At 52.2% G+C, this 18,620-nt stretch overlaps 1 protein-coding gene across 17 annotated transcripts in view; it reads left to right on the top strand.

Annotated features, from left to right (window-relative positions):
• The window catches only part of DOCK3 (dedicator of cytokinesis 3), a 244,387-nt gene that overhangs the window by 102,196 nt on the left and 123,571 nt on the right, over positions 1-18,620 (top strand). For all 17 annotated transcript variants that reach the window (XR_014454283.1, XR_014454285.1, XR_014454279.1 and 14 more), the window contains one exon: positions 5,281-5,377. Coding sequence is in view for 7 of the 17 variants with exons in the window: in XM_083155809.1 (XP_083011935.1) it covers positions 5,281-5,377 (97 nt within the window). In the remaining 10 variants the exon portion in view is untranslated. The remainder of the gene's footprint in view (positions 1-5,280; positions 5,378-18,620) is intronic.

Genomic DNA, 18,620 nt, shown 5'->3' on the forward strand with positions numbered 1-18,620 from the left:
CCATCATCTCCACCAACTGGGCCATCATGACCATCAGCCAGATGATCATCTCCACCAGCTGGGCCATCATCTCCACCAACTGGGCCATCATGTCTACCAAATGGACGATCATCTCCACCAGCCGGGCCATCATCTCCACCAACTGGGCCATCATGTCCACCAGCCTGACGATCATCTCCACCAGCCGGGCCATCATCTCCACCAACTGGGACATCATGTCCACCAGCCGGACGATCGTCTCCACCAACTGGGCCACCATCTCCACCAACTGGGTATTCATTTCCATCAGCCAGGCCATCATCTCCACCAGCCAGGCCATCATCTCGACCAGCTGGGAAATCATCTCCATTAGCTGGGCTATCATCTCAACCAACTGTGCCATCATGTCCACCAGCCCGATGATCATCTCCAACAGCTGGGCCATCATATCCACCAGCTTTGCCATCATCATCACCAGTGGGGTCATCATCTCCACCAGTGGGGCCAGAATTCCCCCCCCCGCCATCCATCACACTGTCTCTCCAGCAATGTCTCCTCTGACAGTGGTGAGGGAGAACCTGTTGAGTTCATAGGCAACTGTGGAACATACAGAAAACCTCTGGCTCATACAAACCCATACAGGACATTAACATCAGTCATGCCGCACAGCAAGAGTCCTAAAAATAATAAGGAATACATTGGATCCTGCACCAAAATGTGTCATGATGGTCATGCCGCCACTAGAAATACAAGTGTCTTTTAGTCGCTGTGCCCATACCAAGATACCTGCAGCCTCAGGACTTCTTGAACTTGACTCCATGATTTGCTGCCATGATAGTCTATGAGAATTGTAGAGCCAAGTGGACACCATGTCTGCTGAGGGCCATCGATGGCTTGTCCCTTACCTCTTCTCCCCTGCTTAGTACAGGTAGAGGACATGGCAGCACGTAAACAGTCTCTCTGCTTCATCTACATCCAGTTTCTGTGGCCCATCTACTTTAGTTTAAGTGTAACACAGTTATTTTCCATATGCACTTCGACAGAGAACATTTCTTGGTGCACTCTGCCCGATGTATTTTAAAAGCCTGAAAAACACACGTCACATGTAATAACAGTCCCGCCGCCCCCGTCCCAGCAGCCGTAAGGTGAAGCCGAGCATAAACCCAGCAGAAAAACGGAAGCGTTTAATGTGAGCCGTCCATTATTGATGAATAGAGTGACTCTGGGCTTTGGGGTTGGAACTTGATGTGGCGTTGAGTGAATTGCTCAGTGCGTCTTGTCAGAATATTCTGTCTCCTCAAAGCCCAGGCACAGGTTTAGTTTGTTGTGTTATCGCCTTAAAGTGCCTATGTACCATAAGGCGAGAGAGGGCGACTTACCGGCGCCCCGCTCAACCAAATAACTGAGACAAGACCACGTCAATGCCTAGGATGTGCCAGCCGTCCCCATGTGGCTTACGTGAGCATGACCCCTACCATTTTGGTCCATGCCATATTAATGCTGGAACCAGGCGTGCGGCCGCCTATGGGTGAGTATGCGAGGCATTCTGTAACTCCCCTACTTTCCTGCCTTGTGCATCGCTCCCTCCCTTGTAAGCACTCTTACTCGAGTATCTGTTCGCACATCACATGTGACATTGATTTGACAACCAAAATAATCATTACTATTCAACATAACTCTCCATGTATGCAAATATACATTTCTGTTTTTTTTGTTTTTTTTTTATAAGAAATATCAATACAATATTGATATCCTTGACAACTAATACTCTTTAGACGCCTCTATCTTTACCCCTGTACCGAGCCTGGTGGGCCGGTGTCTTGTTCTAGCTGTGGGATGAATAAGCTCTGTTCCCCCTGATCCATACTTGCCGACTTTTAAAATTGCCTCTCTGGGAGAAGCCCGGAGAGGACAGCCGGATCTCCAGGTCAGGGGGGCGGGGACAGGGGGTTGATGACTCAAAGCCCCGCCCCCAATCCATACAAACGCCGCGATTCGCGGGTCCCTGAGTAGGGACGGGGGCTAAAATGACGCGATTTGCGTCATTTTAGTCTCGCCCCTTGCCGCGGATCCGCAAAAAACGGTAATTAGTGCGGCACGGCAAGGGCTGCCTGACAAATGCGGGAGGATTGCCAACCTTCCCGGGGGGCCAGGAGGGGGACCCGATTTTCGGGAGCCTGCCGGGAATTCCGTGAGGGTAGGCAAGCCTGCCCTGATCCCTGCTTTTAACCCTGGCCCCTCTTACTGGCCTTCCCAACCGGCTAGTTGTCAAGAAGGGGACCGGCCAGCCTACCTGCTGTACACCCCCATCCCACCGACCCGGGCTTCCCGCAAGGAAAGCCCGCGTCGGTGCCTAGCCCCCTAACCTACCTGCAGTACTGTCTCTCCTCTCTGGCGTTATCACCATAGCTGCAGGGAAGCTGTCTTGGAAAGTGAGAGAGGGGATCTGAGTCACTATGGACTTCAATTAGCGGCTGTCCCAGAGCTGAACATACACCCACATTGCATAAACTTGTTCTCTATATAGTGTAGTGTTGTGTTATACACACACACACACACAATGGACATGTGACTGAGTACACCACCACATCCAATAAGAAATATGCACAGCGTTAATGAATTATTGCCAGGGTCAAAACGCAAACAAAGAACACCAGCACCTGGCGCTGTAGAGCTGATTGTACAGGCTGTTGGCAATCACCAGGCTCCACCCACCTCTACCTCATACCTGTCCCCTGCAGCTCCACAACAGAACAGAAGGTTGGGGCAGGAGGAGAGGCTAGGGGAACTCTGGTACCTGCTTATAAATCAATAACATTGTGGCATTATTGGTGTATAAAATGTTTGTTTTTGTAAAATTACATTTCTGTGTACTGTATATTCAGTTCTTTCATATCTGTTGCCGAACTTGTGGGTCAGTAATGTCCAGTTACAGCCATCAACAGACCCGACCTTTTCATACCCCCACTATCCACGTCGGCGTGGAGTTGAGAATAGAATAGTGTGGCGAGCGCAGCGAGGGGACACGGATACCTTCACAGGTAAACGCGTCCCTTCGCGGGCTTCACAGGTATCCGCGTCCCCTCGCGGGGCTCGCTGCGCTCGCCACGCTTTGGGCTCGGTGGCTCTCTGCGCTCGCCACACTATTCTATTCTCAACTCCACGCCGACGTGGATAGTGGGGGTATGAAAAGGTCGGAGGACGCGTACCGCCACCCCTCGCGGGCTCGCCACGCTTCGGGTTCACGTTGATCGTGGGGTGGCATTAAAAATTGTGGGGGCCATTTAAGACTTCAGGGGGACTATTAGGGCTCTGTGGCCCATTTAACATTGTTTCCTATGGAAAAATCGCGGGCATTGAGGCATTTAACACTAAAATCGCGTCCAATCACACTTTTAACATTGATCCCTATGGGAAAATCGCGGGCATCGCGTCGCACCCGTTTTTTTAGTGCATGCGATGCCCGCGATTTTTTACCCCCGATGACCGCGATGGACATTGTGGGCGCCGTTCTAGGTAAAGAGTACCGGCGAAAGTGTAAATGTTGGAATTACTGGGCTAATGGTGCTGACTGGAATGTGTCTGAAGAGACATTGGGGGAAAGGTAAGCCTTAACAAGTGACAAAGGATCAACCAATCAGCTCCTACCTATCATTTCTCAAAGACAGCCTGTAACATGGCAGATAGGAGCTGATTGGCTGTGAATCACCCTATTTATCGCTTGTTAAGGCTTAATACATTAGGCCCAATATTATATTTTCTGCAAATAATCCAGCAGACCATTTGCGGCGGTCGGTCTTGCGTGCCCAGCAGTGTGAGGACGCTTAGTGAGGGGGAGTGTAATGCAGCAATGCACCTGTCTCCTCTCCCCAGCAGTGAGAGGAAGCTTAGTGAGGGCAGTGTAATGCAGCAATGCACCTGTCTCCTCTCCCCAGCAGTGTGAGGATGCTTAGTGAGGGAGGTGTAATGCAGCAATGCACCTATCTCCTCTCCCCAGCAGTGTGAGGACGCTTAGTGAGGAATGTAATGCAGCAATGCACCTGTTTCCTCTCCTCAGCAGTGTGAGGCCGCTTAGTGAGGGGAGTGTAATGCAGCAATGCACCTGTCTCCTCTCCCCAGCAATGTGAGGACGCTTAGTGAATGGGAGTGTAATGCATCAATGCACCTGTCTCCTCTTCCTTGCAGTGTGAGGACGCTTAGTGAGGGGAGTGTAATGCAGCAATGCACCTGTCTCCTCTCCCCAGCAGTGTGAGGCCGTTTAGTGAGGGGAGTGTAATGCAGCAATGCACCTGTCTCTTCTGCACAGCAGTGTGAGGCTGCTTAATGAGGGGAGTGTAATGCAGCAATGCACCTGTCTCCTCTCCCCAGCAATGTGAGGACGCATAGTGAATGGGAGTGTACTGCAGCAATGCACCTGTCTCCTCTCCCCAGCAGTGTGAGGACGCTTAGTGAGGGGAGTGTAATGCAGCAATGCACCTGTCTCCTCTCCCCAGCAATGCGAGGACGCTTAGTGAATGGGAGTGTAATGCAGCAATGCACCTGTCTCCTCTTCCTTGCGGTGTGAGGACGCTTAGTGAGGGGAGTGTAATGCAGCAATGCACCTGTCTCCTCTCCCCAGCAGTGTGAGGCCGTTTAGTGAGGGGAGTGTAATGCAGCAATGCACCTGTCTCTTCTGCACAGCAATGTGATGACGCTTAGTGAATGGGAGTGTAATGCAGCAATGCACCTGTCTCCTCTCCCCAGCAATGTGAGGACGCTTAGTGAATGGGAGTGTAATGCAGCAATGCACCTGTCTCCTCTCCCCAGCAATGTGATGACGCTTAGTGAATGGGAGTGTAATGCAGCAATGCACCTGTCTCTTCTGCACAGCAGTGTGAGGCCGCTTAGTGAGGGGAGTGTAATGCAGCAATGCACCTGTCTCCTCTCCCCAGCAATGTGATGACGCTTAGTGAATGGGAGTGTAATGCAGCAATGCACCTGTCTCCTCTCCCCAGCAATGTGATGACGCTTAGTGAATGGGAGTGTAATGCAGCAATGCACCTGTCTCCTCTCCCCAGCAGTGTGAGGACGCTTAGTGAGGGCATGTTAGAGACTGCTGTCTTAGGAGTGCATGCATGGAGGGAGAACGCAGCGTGATATCAGGGAGCGAGGCAGGGAATGAGGGTGACACATTATTATGCTGCAGGGTGACTCAGAGAGTGCAGGCTGTCACCTATGTCACACTGACTGCAGGCTGACATAGGGATCATTAATATGTGACAGGGTCTCCCGGCCTCATGTGACTCTTCTCTTCCTCTACAGGCAGTATGAGACCGTGGTTCCCGTGGAAGACCCTCTCGTCACAGAGGTAACATCCACGCTGCAGGAATGGGCCTCGCTGTGGAAGCAGCTGTATGTGGTGAGTCCCTGCCCCAGGATTGTTATTATCTGGAGATTGGGCGGCTACATTATGTGTTGGAGGTGCCTGTATATGGCATATATATGTATATCTACCAATCATCCTTTATGTCTGCTCCCAGCCACGCTCTGGCACTTATAGGGTTGTGTTTGATGCATTAATGTCTCTTTAAAGCAGTTCAGCTGTTGCTGTAGTAACGCATATTCTATGCAGCGAGGAAACCCACACAGAACAGTGTCTAGTCATAGAGGTGCAGAGCAGGTTATAGTCATAGCGGTGCAGAGCAGTGTCTAGTCATAGAGGTGCAGAACAATGTCTAGTCATAGAGGTGCGGAGCAGTGTCTAGTCATAAAGGTGCAGAACAGGTTATAGTCATAGAGGTGCAGAACAGGTTATAGTCATAGAGGTGCAGAGCAGTGTCTAGTCATAAAGGTGCAGAGTAGGTTACAGTCATAGAGGTGCGGAACAGTGTCTAGTTGTAGAGGTGCGGAGCAGTGTCTAGTCATAGAGGTGCTGAACAGTGTCTAGTCGTAGAGGTGCGGAGCAGTGTCTAGTAATAGAGGTGCTGAGCAGTGTCTAGTCATAGAGGTGCGGAGCAGAGTATAGTAATAGGTGCCGAGCAGGTTATAGTCATAGAGGTGCAGAGCAGGTTATAGTTTTAGAGGTGCAGAGCAGTGTCTAGTCATAGAGGTGCAGAATAGGTTACAGTCATAGAGGTGCAGAGTAGGTTACAGTCATAGAGGTGTGGAACAGTGTCTATTTCATTGTGAGTGTGTGTATGGCCTCTCTTTACCGTGAGTGTGTGTATGGCCTCTCTTCACCGTGAGTGTGTGTATGGCCTCTCTTCACCGTGAGTGTGTGTATGGCCTCTCTTCACCGTGAGTGTGTGTATGGCCTCTCTTCACCGTGAGTGTGTGTGTGTGTAAGGCCTCTCTTCATCGTGAGTGTATGTATGGCCTCTCTTCACCGTGAGTGTATGTATGGCCTCTCTTCACCGTGAGTGTATGTATGGCCTCTCTCTTTATCGTGGGTGTGTGTATGGCCTCTATTCATTGTGAGTGCATGTATGGCCCCTCTTCACCGTGAGTGTGTGTGTATGGCCTCTCTTCACCGTGAGTGTGTATATGGCCTCTCTTCACCGTGAGTGTGTATGGCCTCTCTTCACCGTGAGTGTGTGTATGGCCTCTCTTCACCGTGAGTGTGTGTATGGCCTCTCTTCACCGTGAGTGTGTGTGTGTAAGGCCTCTCTTCATCGTGAGTGTATGTATGGCCTCTCTTCACCGTGAGTGTATGTATGGCCTCTCTTCACCGTGAGTGTATGTATGGCCTCTCTCTTTACCGTGGGTGTGTGTATGGCCTCTCTTCATTGTGAGTGCATGTATGGCCCCTCTTCACCGTGAGTGTGTGTATGGCCTCTCTTCACCGTGAGTGTGTGTATAGCCTCTCTTCATCCTGAGTGTGTGTAGGGCTTCTCTTCATCGTGAGCGTGTGTATGGCCTCTCTTCACCGCAAACGTATGTATGGCCTCTCTTCAACGTGAGTGTTTGTATGGCCTCTCTTCACCGTGAGTGTGTGTATGGCCTCTCTTCATCGTGAGTGTGTGTATGGCCTCTCTTCATCGTGACTGTGTGTATGGCCTCTCTTCATCATAAGTGTATGCTGGCCTCTCTTCATTGTGAGTGTGTGTATGGCCTCTCTTCACCGTGAGTGTGTGTATGGCCTCTCTTAAAATGCTGGCCATACAAAAGACCATCTTCTCGCCAACCATCCCACTGACCAACCATCCAACTTGCCTGTTCAACTAATACACCACCCCACACACCTTATAAACTTGTTCATCAGACCAGCCAACCTGAGAACGTTTTCCTCAGACCAACTTCTCTTGAACTTGTGAGTGGTCAGTTGCCAGGGGGAGTATGAGAGCGGTGATCGTGGGTGCGTAAGGGATGTGCCCAGACACACTACCAGATTATCTTGCCAATTAGTTGGCTGATTGGAAAAATCTATGTTTTATGGCCAGCATAAGAATGCCTCTTATCCATTCACTAGAAAGCAGTGACATCACCGAGTGCAGCTTATTCACTAACAACCACTGCTACTGCAGCCTATTAACTAGCAACCACTGGCATCACTGATCAAGCAGTATTCACTAACAACCACTGGTATCACTGATCGTGCAGTATTCACTAACAACCACTGATATCACTAATTGTTCAGCTTGTTCACTAGCAACCACTGACATATATGATAGCGCAGCCTAGTCACTAGCAGCCACTGACATCACTCATAGTGCAGCCTATTCAGTAGCAGCCACTGACATCACTCATAGTGCAGCCTATTCACTAGCAGCCACTGACATTACTCATAGTGCAGCCTATTCACTAGCAGCCACTGACATCACTCATAGTGCAGCCTATTCAGTAGCAGCCACTGACATCACTCATAGTGCAGCCTATTCACTAGCAACCACTGACATCACTGATAGTGCAGCCTATTCACTATCAACCACTGATAGTGCAGCCTCTTCACTAGCAACCACTGACATCACTGATTGTGCAGCTTATTCAATAGCAACCACTGACATCACTCATAGTGCAGCTTATTCACTAGCAACCACTGACATCAATGATTCTGCAGCCTATTCACTAGCAACCACTGACATCACTGATAGTGCAACCTATTCATTAACAACCACTGACATCACTGATAGTACAGCCTATTCACTAGCAACCACTGACATCACTGATTCTGCAGCCTATTCACTAGCAACCACTGACATAACTGATAGTGCAGCCTATTCACTAACAACCACTGACATCACTCATAGTGCAGCTTATTCACTAGCAACCACTGTCATCACTGATAGTGCAGCTTATTCTCTAGCAACCACTGACATCACTGATTGTGCAACCTATTAACTATCAACCACTGACATCACTTATAGCGCAACCTATTCACTAGCAACCACTGACATCACTGATTGTGCAGCTTATTCACTAGCAACCACTGACATCACTGATTCTGCAGCCTATTCATTAACAACCACTGACATCACTGATAGTGAAGCTTATTCACTAACAACCACTAACATCTCTGATAGTGCAGCTTATTCACTAGCAGCCACTGACATCACTGATAGTGCAGCTTATTCACTAGCAACTACTGACATCAATCTCACTAGCAACCACTGACATCACTGATAGTACAGCTTATTCACTAGCAACTACTGCAGCCTATTTACTAGCAACTACTGACATCACTCTCACTAGCAACCACTGACATCACTAATTGTTCAGCTTGTTCACTAGCAACCGCTGACATATCTGATAGCGCAGCCTATTCACTAGCAGCCACTGACATCACTCACAGTGCAGCCTATTCACTAGCAACCACTGACATCACTGATAGTGCAACCTATTCACTAGAAACCACTGACATCACTCTCACTAGCAACCACTGACATCACTGATAGTGTAGCCTATTCACTAGCAACCACTGACATCACTCTCACTAGCAACCACTGACATCACTGATAGTGCAACCTATTCACTAGCAACCACTGACATGACTGATAGTGCAGCTTATTGATGTGTTTATATACCAGTGACGCCACTGAGAATGCAGTGTAAATTATAGAAAATATTGGTGTCCAGTGATAGGGCTTCAGTGTCTATGTCGACATTGACAAATGGTTGATATGAAAAGGGGCAGACACATAAAAGGGTCGACATGAGTTTTTCACATTTTTGGGGGGGAACTTTATCATACTTTAAGATCCACGTGGAGTCTGATTGGGATGGGTATAGTGTGCTGTTGCACTGATAATTGTTGACCTTTTCCTTGTCGACCTAAACACTATAGACCTTTCCATCCACACTTGAAATATAGCGAACCGAATTAGGCCCCAGCCCCGGTGGTTGCTGGGAACGCGGGAGGGCCGATGCCATCTGGGGGGCGGGCAGCTGATATCACATGACATCAGCTGCCAACCCCGTCTTCATCTTTCGTCCTGGCGCTCCTAAATTAAAGTCAGCTGAGACTGACTTTTATTTGGGAACGCCAAAGAAATCAGTCGATAGTCAGGGATCATCGAATGATTTCTCCTGCTACCGGCTGCATGCGAGGTGATGTGTTCTCGTACGGAGCCGCAAGGGCGGGGGTCATTCAGGCGGGCGGCGTTAATACACTCGCAAAGCAGCGAGCAACCACTAACTTAGCGAGTGGTGTTGAATTAGGCCCATTATGTAATTTTTCCCTATCCCAGTTTCCTACTTACCCCTACAGTAGTTATACCCCTTGTGGGGCTCCAGGGGGTTGTGGTATTTTAATTTGTATATAATAGCACATTGCAGTAGTATATTATACTGTGCTCTGTTGGTGACAGCCATGGAGCCGGCAGTTCCTGACTCCGCATGGACATGACGGTCCCCAGTCTGAGAGGTGGAAGTCACCTATAAATGAATCATCGCTTTGCTTTCAGTCAGTGTCTGGGTCAGTGCAATGTTCTCCCTCCAGGCACAGCTCTGACCGGTCAGTTGCTCATATCGCCATCAGCGTCCGCGACTCCGGAGCAATGAGCAAGAGCCGCTATAATCCCCCTACAGCATTCATTTATAGGTCATTTTCCATAATGATATATATCGTATTGCTGCAGAACATCAGTAAAGAGCCTAGGCAGTCATTCCCAGTACATAACCCACCAGGAGAGGGCAGGGGCTGGCGAAGTGTGGAATGAGGGCAGGGGCTGGATGACCTTGCTGTTAGCAGGGTGGATCAGGAGGTACAGGGAACCTGGAGCTTGTGTGGTTTGCACAGCTGGGACCCATCTGTCAGGCTTCCATGTAAGTGTCTGGTGCGCTGTCTCTGACCATGCTGTTGCTGTACAATCCAGAAGCCATGGGCCTGGTCTCCAGAGCACATGATCACCGAGCCAGAAGTAATCTTCCTCACACGCCTCTCGCGTTCCATCAGATCTAGTCACAGCGGTCAGGTCCTCGTATAGGGTGTGTGTTCCGCGTCAGATCAGTGACTGTATGTGCTATATATATATATTATAAACACATCACATGATCCGCTAATACTGCACCCACAAACCAGTGGTAAGTGCGTGGCTTGTGCCCCAGACATGAACCCCAGAGTGTTAGGAACCTGCTCGACAGAGGTGACCTCAATGCTGGTGGAGAGGGTCATGTCTTTGGCCAAATACAGTATATGCTAAAAACCTAATTAAACTGATAATTAAGTATAAAAAGTCATATATAATGTTAACAGTATTGATTGCACAGTCTGGCAGAGGGATATCCTTAAAAATGTCCCCACACACAATTGCCGGTAGACAGGTAGATCTGCAGGTCCCAGTCGTTACCTGGTGGCTCATCGTACTTGTGTATTGTGCCTCCAGCCAGACCCTGGTGTATTAGTAATTAGTGTAGACATGATCCTAGCAGCTGTGTCTGGCAGCTAATGGAACGATACTGTACTAATATCATATAATACATGCAAATAGAACTACTTCTTCTATGTTTTTATGGCTAATGAATGTAAATTCCCCATCCTAATATATATCTATATAAAACATCTATTACTATGGGCTGTATGTATTTGTGTATATACATCATCCGCTGCCCGTGTGCTGATTTGACCTTAATACGGTGACCCAGTTTCGGTGTGCTTGGTACGGGTGCCCCCGAGCGGCGTCCTCTTTCACAATTACATTTGTTCCTGTGAGCCCCCTCCCCCGCTATTACCTGTGCCCACCGTGCCTCTGTGTCCACATCCCCCCCATTATCCATCTCCCTCTCTCCCCGTACCTTCCCCTGGGATGTCAGTGTGCAGTTATTGTGCCACGGCCCCCTCCTCCTACACTTACATCACTGCATTGGCACCGGGCAGAGACTGTGCGGGGTGGCTTCTCCTGGAAAGTCTCCCAGGAACGGGTGGCACAAGTTTGGTAACATGGGCATAACACAGCATTATTGCTGGAGAGGTGGATGGGTTACACACTGCGAGGCATCCTCTCCATGCCAGGCATCCTTTATGTGTGATCCATACGCTGCGTATAGCTGCTCCTGGTGTATGTGTGATCCATACGCTGCGTATAGCTGCTCCTGGTGTATGTGTGATCTGTACGCTGCGGATAGCTGCCCCTGTTGCTCCTCCTGGTGTATGTGTGATCCATACGCTGCGTATAGCTGCTCCTGGTGTTTGTGTGATCCGTACTCTGCGGATAGCTGCCTCTGTTGCGCCTCCTGGTGTTTGTGTGATCCGTACGCTGTGGATAGCTGCCTCTGTTGCGCCTCCTGGTGTTTGTGTGATCCGTACGCTGCGGATAGCAGCCCCTGTTGCGCCTCCTGTTGTATGTGTGATCCGTATGCTGCGGATAGCAGCCCCTGTTGCGCCTCCTGGTGTATGTGTGATCCATACCCTGCGGATAGCTGCCCCTGTTGCGCCTCCTGGTGTATGTGTGATCCGTACGCTGCGGATAGCTGCCCCTGTTGCGCCTCCTGGTGTATGTGTGATCCATAAGCTGAGGATAGCTGCCCCTTTTGCATCTCCTGGTGTATGTGTGATCTGTACGCTGCGGATAGCGGCCCCTGTTGCGCCTCCTGGTGTGTGTATGTAGTAGTAGTAGTAGTACGTTTATTTATAAGGCGCCACAAAGTGTCCGCAGTGCCGTACATAGCAAACAAAAAAAAAACAAATTACAAGGTAACGTACAGGGTGTGTAGAAAGATACAGTATAAATAGGGGTATAGCTGGTAGAACTAAAATCAGCATCAGTTCAGAAGTAGGTGTCAAAATAGTCAAGGAGACTGAAGATGAAGTAGAGGAAGGGAAGAACAGGACAGGAGCACAGGTGAGGTAATGAGGTAGGGTGAGTACGTGAGGAAGGAGGGCCCTGCTCATAAGAGTTAACATACTAAAAATAGGTGGGTGGATGAACGAAATACAATAGGATAAGTAGGAACGGAGGGGAACGGAGGCAGGATAGGAGGATCAAAAGAGGTTAGGAGGAGGAGTGATCCATACGCTGCGGATAGCTGCCCCTGTTGCGCCTCCTGGTGTATGTGTGATCCGTACGCTGCGGATAGCTGCCCCTGTTGCGCCTCCTGGTGTTTGTGTGATCCGTACGCTGCGGATAGCTGCCCCTGTTGCGCCTCCTGGTGTATGTGTGATCTATACGCTGCGGATAGCTGCCTCTGTTGCGCCTCCTGGTGTTTGTGTGATCCGTACGCTGCGGATAGCTGCCCCTGTTGCGCCTCCTGGTGTATGTGTGATCCGTACGCTGCGGATAGCTGCCCCTGTTGCGCCTCCTGGTGTATGTGTGATCTATACGCTGCGGATAGCTGCCTCTGTTGCGCCTCCTGGTGTATGTGTGATCCGTACGCTGCGGATAGCTGCCCCTGTTGCACCTCCTGGTGTATGTGTGATCCATACGCTGCGGATAGCTGCCCCTGTTGTGCCTCCTGGTGTATGTGTGATCCATACGCTGCGGATAGCTGCCCCTGTTGCGTCTCCTGGTGTATGTGTGATCCGTACGCTGCGGATAGCTGCCCCTGTTGCGCATCCTGGTGTATGTGTGATCCATACACTGCGAATAGCTGCCCCTGTTGCGTCTCCTGGTGTATGTGTGATCCGTACGCTGCGGATAGCTGCCCCTGTTGCGCCTCCTGGTGTATGTGTGATCCGTATGCTGCGGATAGCTGCCCCTGTTGCGCCTCCTGGTGTATGTGTGATCCATACGCTGCGGATAGCTGCCCCTGTTGCGCCTCCTGGTGTATGCGTGATCCGTACCCTGCGGATAGCTGCCCCTGTTACGTCTCCTGGTGTATATGTGATCCGTACGCTGCGGATAGCTGCCCCTGTTGCGCCTCCTGGTGTATGTGTGATCCGTACGCTGCGGATAGCTGCCCCTGTTGCGCCTCCTGGTGTATGTGTGATCCATACGCTGCGGATAGCTGCCCCTGTTGCGCCTCCTGGTGTATGTGTGATCCATAAGCTGTGGATAGCTGCCCCTGTTGCGCCTCCTGGTGTATGTGTGATCCCTACGCTGCGGATAGCTGCCCCTGTTGGTCCTCCTGGTGTATGTGTGATCCGTACGCTGCGGATAGCTGCCCCTGTTTCTCCTCCTGGTGTATGTGTGATCCGTACGCTGCGGATAGCTGACCCTGTTGCGCCTCCTGGTGTATGTGTGATCCATACGCTGCGGATAGCTGCCCCTGTTGCGCCTCCTGGTGTATGTGTGATCCATAAGCTGCGGATAGCTGCCCCTGTTGCGCCTCCTGGTGTATGTGTGATCCGTACTCTGCGGATAGCTGCCCCTGTTGTACCTCCTGGTGTATGTGGGATCCGTACGCTGCGGATAGCTGCCCCTGTTGTGCATCCTGGTGTATGTGTTTTCCATACGCTGCGGATAGCTGCCCCTGTTGCGCCTCCTGGTGTATGTGTATTCCATACGCTGCGGATAGCTGCCCCTGTTGCGCCTCCTGGCTTATGTGTGATCCGTATGCTGCGGATAGCTGCCCCTTTTGCGTCTCCTGGTGTATGTGTATTCCATACGCTGCGGATAGCTGCCTCTGTTGCGCCTCCTGGTGTTTGTGTGATCCGTACGCTGCGGATAGCTGCCCCTTTTGCGTCTCCTGGTGTATGTGTGATCCATAAGCTGCGGATAGCTGCCCCTGTTGCGCCTCCTGGTGTATGTGTGATCCGTACGCTGCGGATAGCTGCCCCTGTTGCGCCTCCTGGTGTATGTGTGATCCGTACGCTGCGGATAGCTGCCCCTGTTGCGCTTCCTGGTGTATGTGTGATCCATAAGCTGCGGATAGCTGCCCCTGTTGCGACTCCTGGTGTATGTGTGATCCGTACACTGTGGATAGCTGCCCCTGTTGCGCCTCCTGGTGTATATGTGATCCGTATGCTGCAGATAGCTGCCCCTGTTGCGCCTCCTGGTGTATGCGTGATCCGTACGCTGCGGATAGCGGCCCCTGTTGCGCCTCCTGGTGTATGTGTGATCCATATGCTGGGGATAGCTGCCCCTGTTGCACCTCCTGGTGTATGTGTGATCCATACCCTGCGGATAGCTGCCCCTGTTGCGCCTCCTGGTGTATGTGTGATCCATTTGCTGGGGATAGCTGCCCCTGTTGCATCTCCTGGTGTATGTGTGATCCATATCCTGCGGATAGCTGCCCCTGTTGCACCTCCTGGTGTATGTGTGATCCGTACGCTGCAGATAGCTGCCCCTGTTGCTCCTCCTGGTGTATGTGTGATCCGTACGCTGCGAATAGCTGCCCCTGTTGCGCCTCCTGGTGTATGTGTGATCCGTACGCTGCGGATAGCTGCCCCTGTTGCGCCTCCTGGTGTATGTGTGATCCGTACGCTGCGGATAGCTGCCCCTGTTTCTCCTCCTGGTGTATGTGTGATCCGTACACTGCGGATAGCTGCCCCTGTTGCTCCTCCTGGTGTATGTGTGATCCGTACGCTGCGGATAGCTGCCCCTGTTGCGCCTCCTGGTGTATGTGTGATCCGTACGCTGCAGATAGCTGCCCCTGTTGCGCCTCCTGGTGTATGTGTGATCCGTACACTGCGGATAGCTGCCCCTGTTGCTCCTCCTGGTGTATGTGTGATCCGTACGCTGCGGATAGCTGCCCCTGTTGCGCCTCCTGGTGTATGTGTGATCCGTACACTGCGGATAGCTGCCCCTGTTGCTCCTCCTGGTGTATGTGTGATCCGTACGCTGCGGATAGCTGCCCCTGTTGCACCTCCTGGTGTATGTGTGATCCGTACGCTGCAGATAGCTGCCCCTGTTGCTCCTCCTGGTGTATGTGTGATCCGTACGCTGCGGATAGCTGCCCCTGTTGCGCCTCCTGGTGTATGTGTGATCCGTACGCTGCGGATAGCTGCCCCTGTTTCTCCTCCTGGTGTATGTGTGATCCGTACACTGCGGATAGCTGCTCCTGTTGCTCCTCCTGGTGTATGTGTGATCCGTACGCTGCGGATAGCTGCCCCTGTTGCGCCTCCTGGTGTATGTGTGATCCGTACGCTGCGGATAGCTGCCCCTGTTGCGCCTCCTGGTGTATGTGTGATCCATACGCTGCGGATAGCTGCCCCTGTTGCGCCTCCTGGTGTATGTGTGATCCATACGCTGCGGATAGCTGCCCCTGTTGCTCCTCCTGGTGTATGTGTGATCCGTACGCTGCGGATAGCTGCCCCTGTTTCTCCTCCTGGTGTATGTGTGATCCGTACGCTGCGGATAGCTGCCCCTGTTGCACCTCCTGGTGTATGTGTGATCCGTACGCTGCGGATAGCTGCCCCTGTTGCGCCTCCTGGTGTATGTGTGATCCGTACGCTGCGGATAGCTGCCCCTGTTGCTCCTCCTGGTGTATGTGTGATCCGTACGCTGCGGATAGCTGCCCCTGTTGCGCCTCCTGGTGTATGTGTGATCCGTACGCTGCGGATAGCTGCCCCTGTTGCGCCTCCTGGTGTATGTGTGATCCATACGCTGCGGATAGCTGCCCCTGTTGCGCCTCCTGGTGTATGTGTGATCCATACGCTGCGGATAGCTGCCCCTGTTGCTCCTCCTGGTGTATGTGTGATCCGTACGCTGCGGATAGCTGCCCCTGTTTCTCCTCCTGGTGTATGTGTGATCCGTACGCTGCGGATAGCTGCCCCTGTTGCGCCTCCTGGTGTATGTGTGATCCATACGCTGCGGATTGCTGCCCCTGTTGCGCCTCCTGGTTTATGTGTGATCCATAAGCTGCGGATAGCTGCCCCTGTTGCGCCTCCTGGTGTATGTGTGATCCGTACTCTGCGGATAGCTGCCCCTGTTGCGCCTCCTGGTGTATGTGTGATCCGTACGCTGCGGATAGCTGCCCCTGTTGCGCCTCCTGGTGTATGTGTGATCCGTACGCTGCGGATAGCTGCCCCTGTTGCGCCTCCTGGTGTATGTGTGCTCCGTACGCTGCGGATAGCTGCCCCTGTTTCTCCTCCTGGTGTATGTGTGATCCGTACGCTGCGGATAGCTGCCCCTGTTTCTCCTCCTGGTGTATGTGTGATCCGTACGCTGCGGATAGCTGCCCCTGTTGCGCCTCCTGGTGTATGTGTGATCCGTAAGCTGCGGATAGCTGCCCCTGTTGCGCCTCCTGGTGTATGTGTGATCCGTACGCTGCAGAAAGCTGCCCCTGACACTGTAAGTGATTACTCCTCCTCTATCATGTTGGAATTCCGATATGCATGAGGTCGACAGGTTTAAAAAGGCTACACTTTTTATTTTGTGTCATTTTGTTCGTTTAACCCAATCTAAGCCAAATTAGTGGAAAAGTGCACCCTCGCGGACTCGCTTCTGGCAAGGAGCCACTCTACACTATTTTGTGTCGATCAATGTCATGTCAACCTTTGTAACTGGCAACCATTAATCTGTCAATGTTTTGTACCTATCGACCAAAATCATGTCGACCATATGGACTATTGACTGCCAATCTATAATCCAGAATCCCTGCGTCTCTTCCCTTATATACACAGAGGGATCTGCGGGCTCACATAGCCATGAGGGCTACACCTCTGGTTGGTAGACATGTATAACCATCTGCAGACAATTGGGGCTTGCACCTTTCCCACCGCCAGACCTCACTGCACAAACACCAGGCCCTCCGCAGTGCACCCAGTCCACACGGCTGCACTAATGCCAGGCCCTCTGCAGTGCACCCAGCACACACATGCAGCACTAACGCCAGGCCCTCTGCAGTGCACCCAGCACACATACAGCACTAATGGCAGGCCCTCTGCAGTGCACCCAACACACACAAGCTGCTCTAACACCAGGCCCTTCACAGTGCACCCAGCACACATGCAGTACAAACACCAGGCCCTCTGCAGTGCACCCAGCCCACACATGCAGCACTAATGCCCGACCTCTGCAGTGCACCCAACACACATGCAGCACTAACGCCAGGCCTCAGCAGTGCACCCAGCCCACACATGCAGCACTAACGCCAGGCCTCCGCAGTGCACCCAACACACACACATGTAGCACTAACGCCAGGCCTCCACAGTGCACCCAGCCCACACATGCAGCACTAATGCCAGGCCTCCGCAGTGCACCCAACACATACATGCAGCACTAACGCTAGGCCCTCCGCAGTGCACCCAGCCAACACATGCAGCACTACCGTCAGGCCTCCGCAGTGCACCCAGCCCACTCATGCAGCACTAATGCCAGGCCTCCGCAGTGCACCCAGCCCACACATGCAGTATTAACGCCAGGCCCTCTGCAGTGCACCCAGCACACACATGCAGCACTAATGCCAGGCCCTCCGCAGTGCACACATGCATCACTAATGCCAGGCCTTCCGCAGTGCACCCAGCACACACATGCAGCACTATTGGCAGGCCTCCACAGTGCACCCAGCCCACACATGCAGCACTAATGCCAGGCCTCCGCAGTGCACCCAACACACACATGCAGCACTAATGCTAGGCCCTCCGCAGTGCACCCAGCCAACACATGCAGCACTACCGTCAGGCCTCTGCAGTGCACCCAGCCCACACATGCAGCACTAACGCCAGGCCTCCGTAGTGCACCCAGCCCACACATGCAGTATTAACGCCAGGCCCTCTGCAGTGAACCCAGCCCACACATATGCAGCGCTATCACCAGGCCCTCTGCAGTGCACGCAGCCCACACATGTAGTACTAAGGCTAGACCCTCCGCAGTGCACCCAGCACACACACGCAGCACTAATGCCAGGCCCTCCATAGTGCACCCAGCACACACATGCAGCACTAACACTAGGCCGTCCACAGTGCACCCAACCCACACATGCAGCACTAACGCCAGGCCTCCGCAGTGCACCCAGCACACACATGCAGCACTAATGCCAGGCCCTCCATAGTGCACCCAACCCACACATGTAGCACTAACGCCAGGCCTCCGCAGTGCACCCAGCGCACACATGCAGCACTAATGCCAGGCCCTCCATAGTGCACCCAGCACACACATGCAGCACTAATGCCAGGCCCTCCATAGTGCACCCAGCACACACATGCAGCACTAACACTAGGCCCTCCATAGTGCACCCAACACACACATGCAGCACTAATGCCAGGCCCTCCGTAGTGCACCCAGCACACACATGCAGCACTAATGCCAGGCCCTCCGTAGTGCACCCAGCACACACATGCAGCGCTAATTCCAGGCCCTCCATAGTGCACCCAGCACACACATGCAGCACTAATGCCAGGCCCTCCA

The sequence above is a fragment of the Crinia signifera genome, chromosome 8 (assembly GCF_055691185.1).
Source record: "Crinia signifera chromosome 8, ASM5569118v1, whole genome shotgun sequence".
NCBI lineage: Eukaryota > Metazoa > Chordata > Amphibia > Anura > Myobatrachidae > Crinia > Crinia signifera.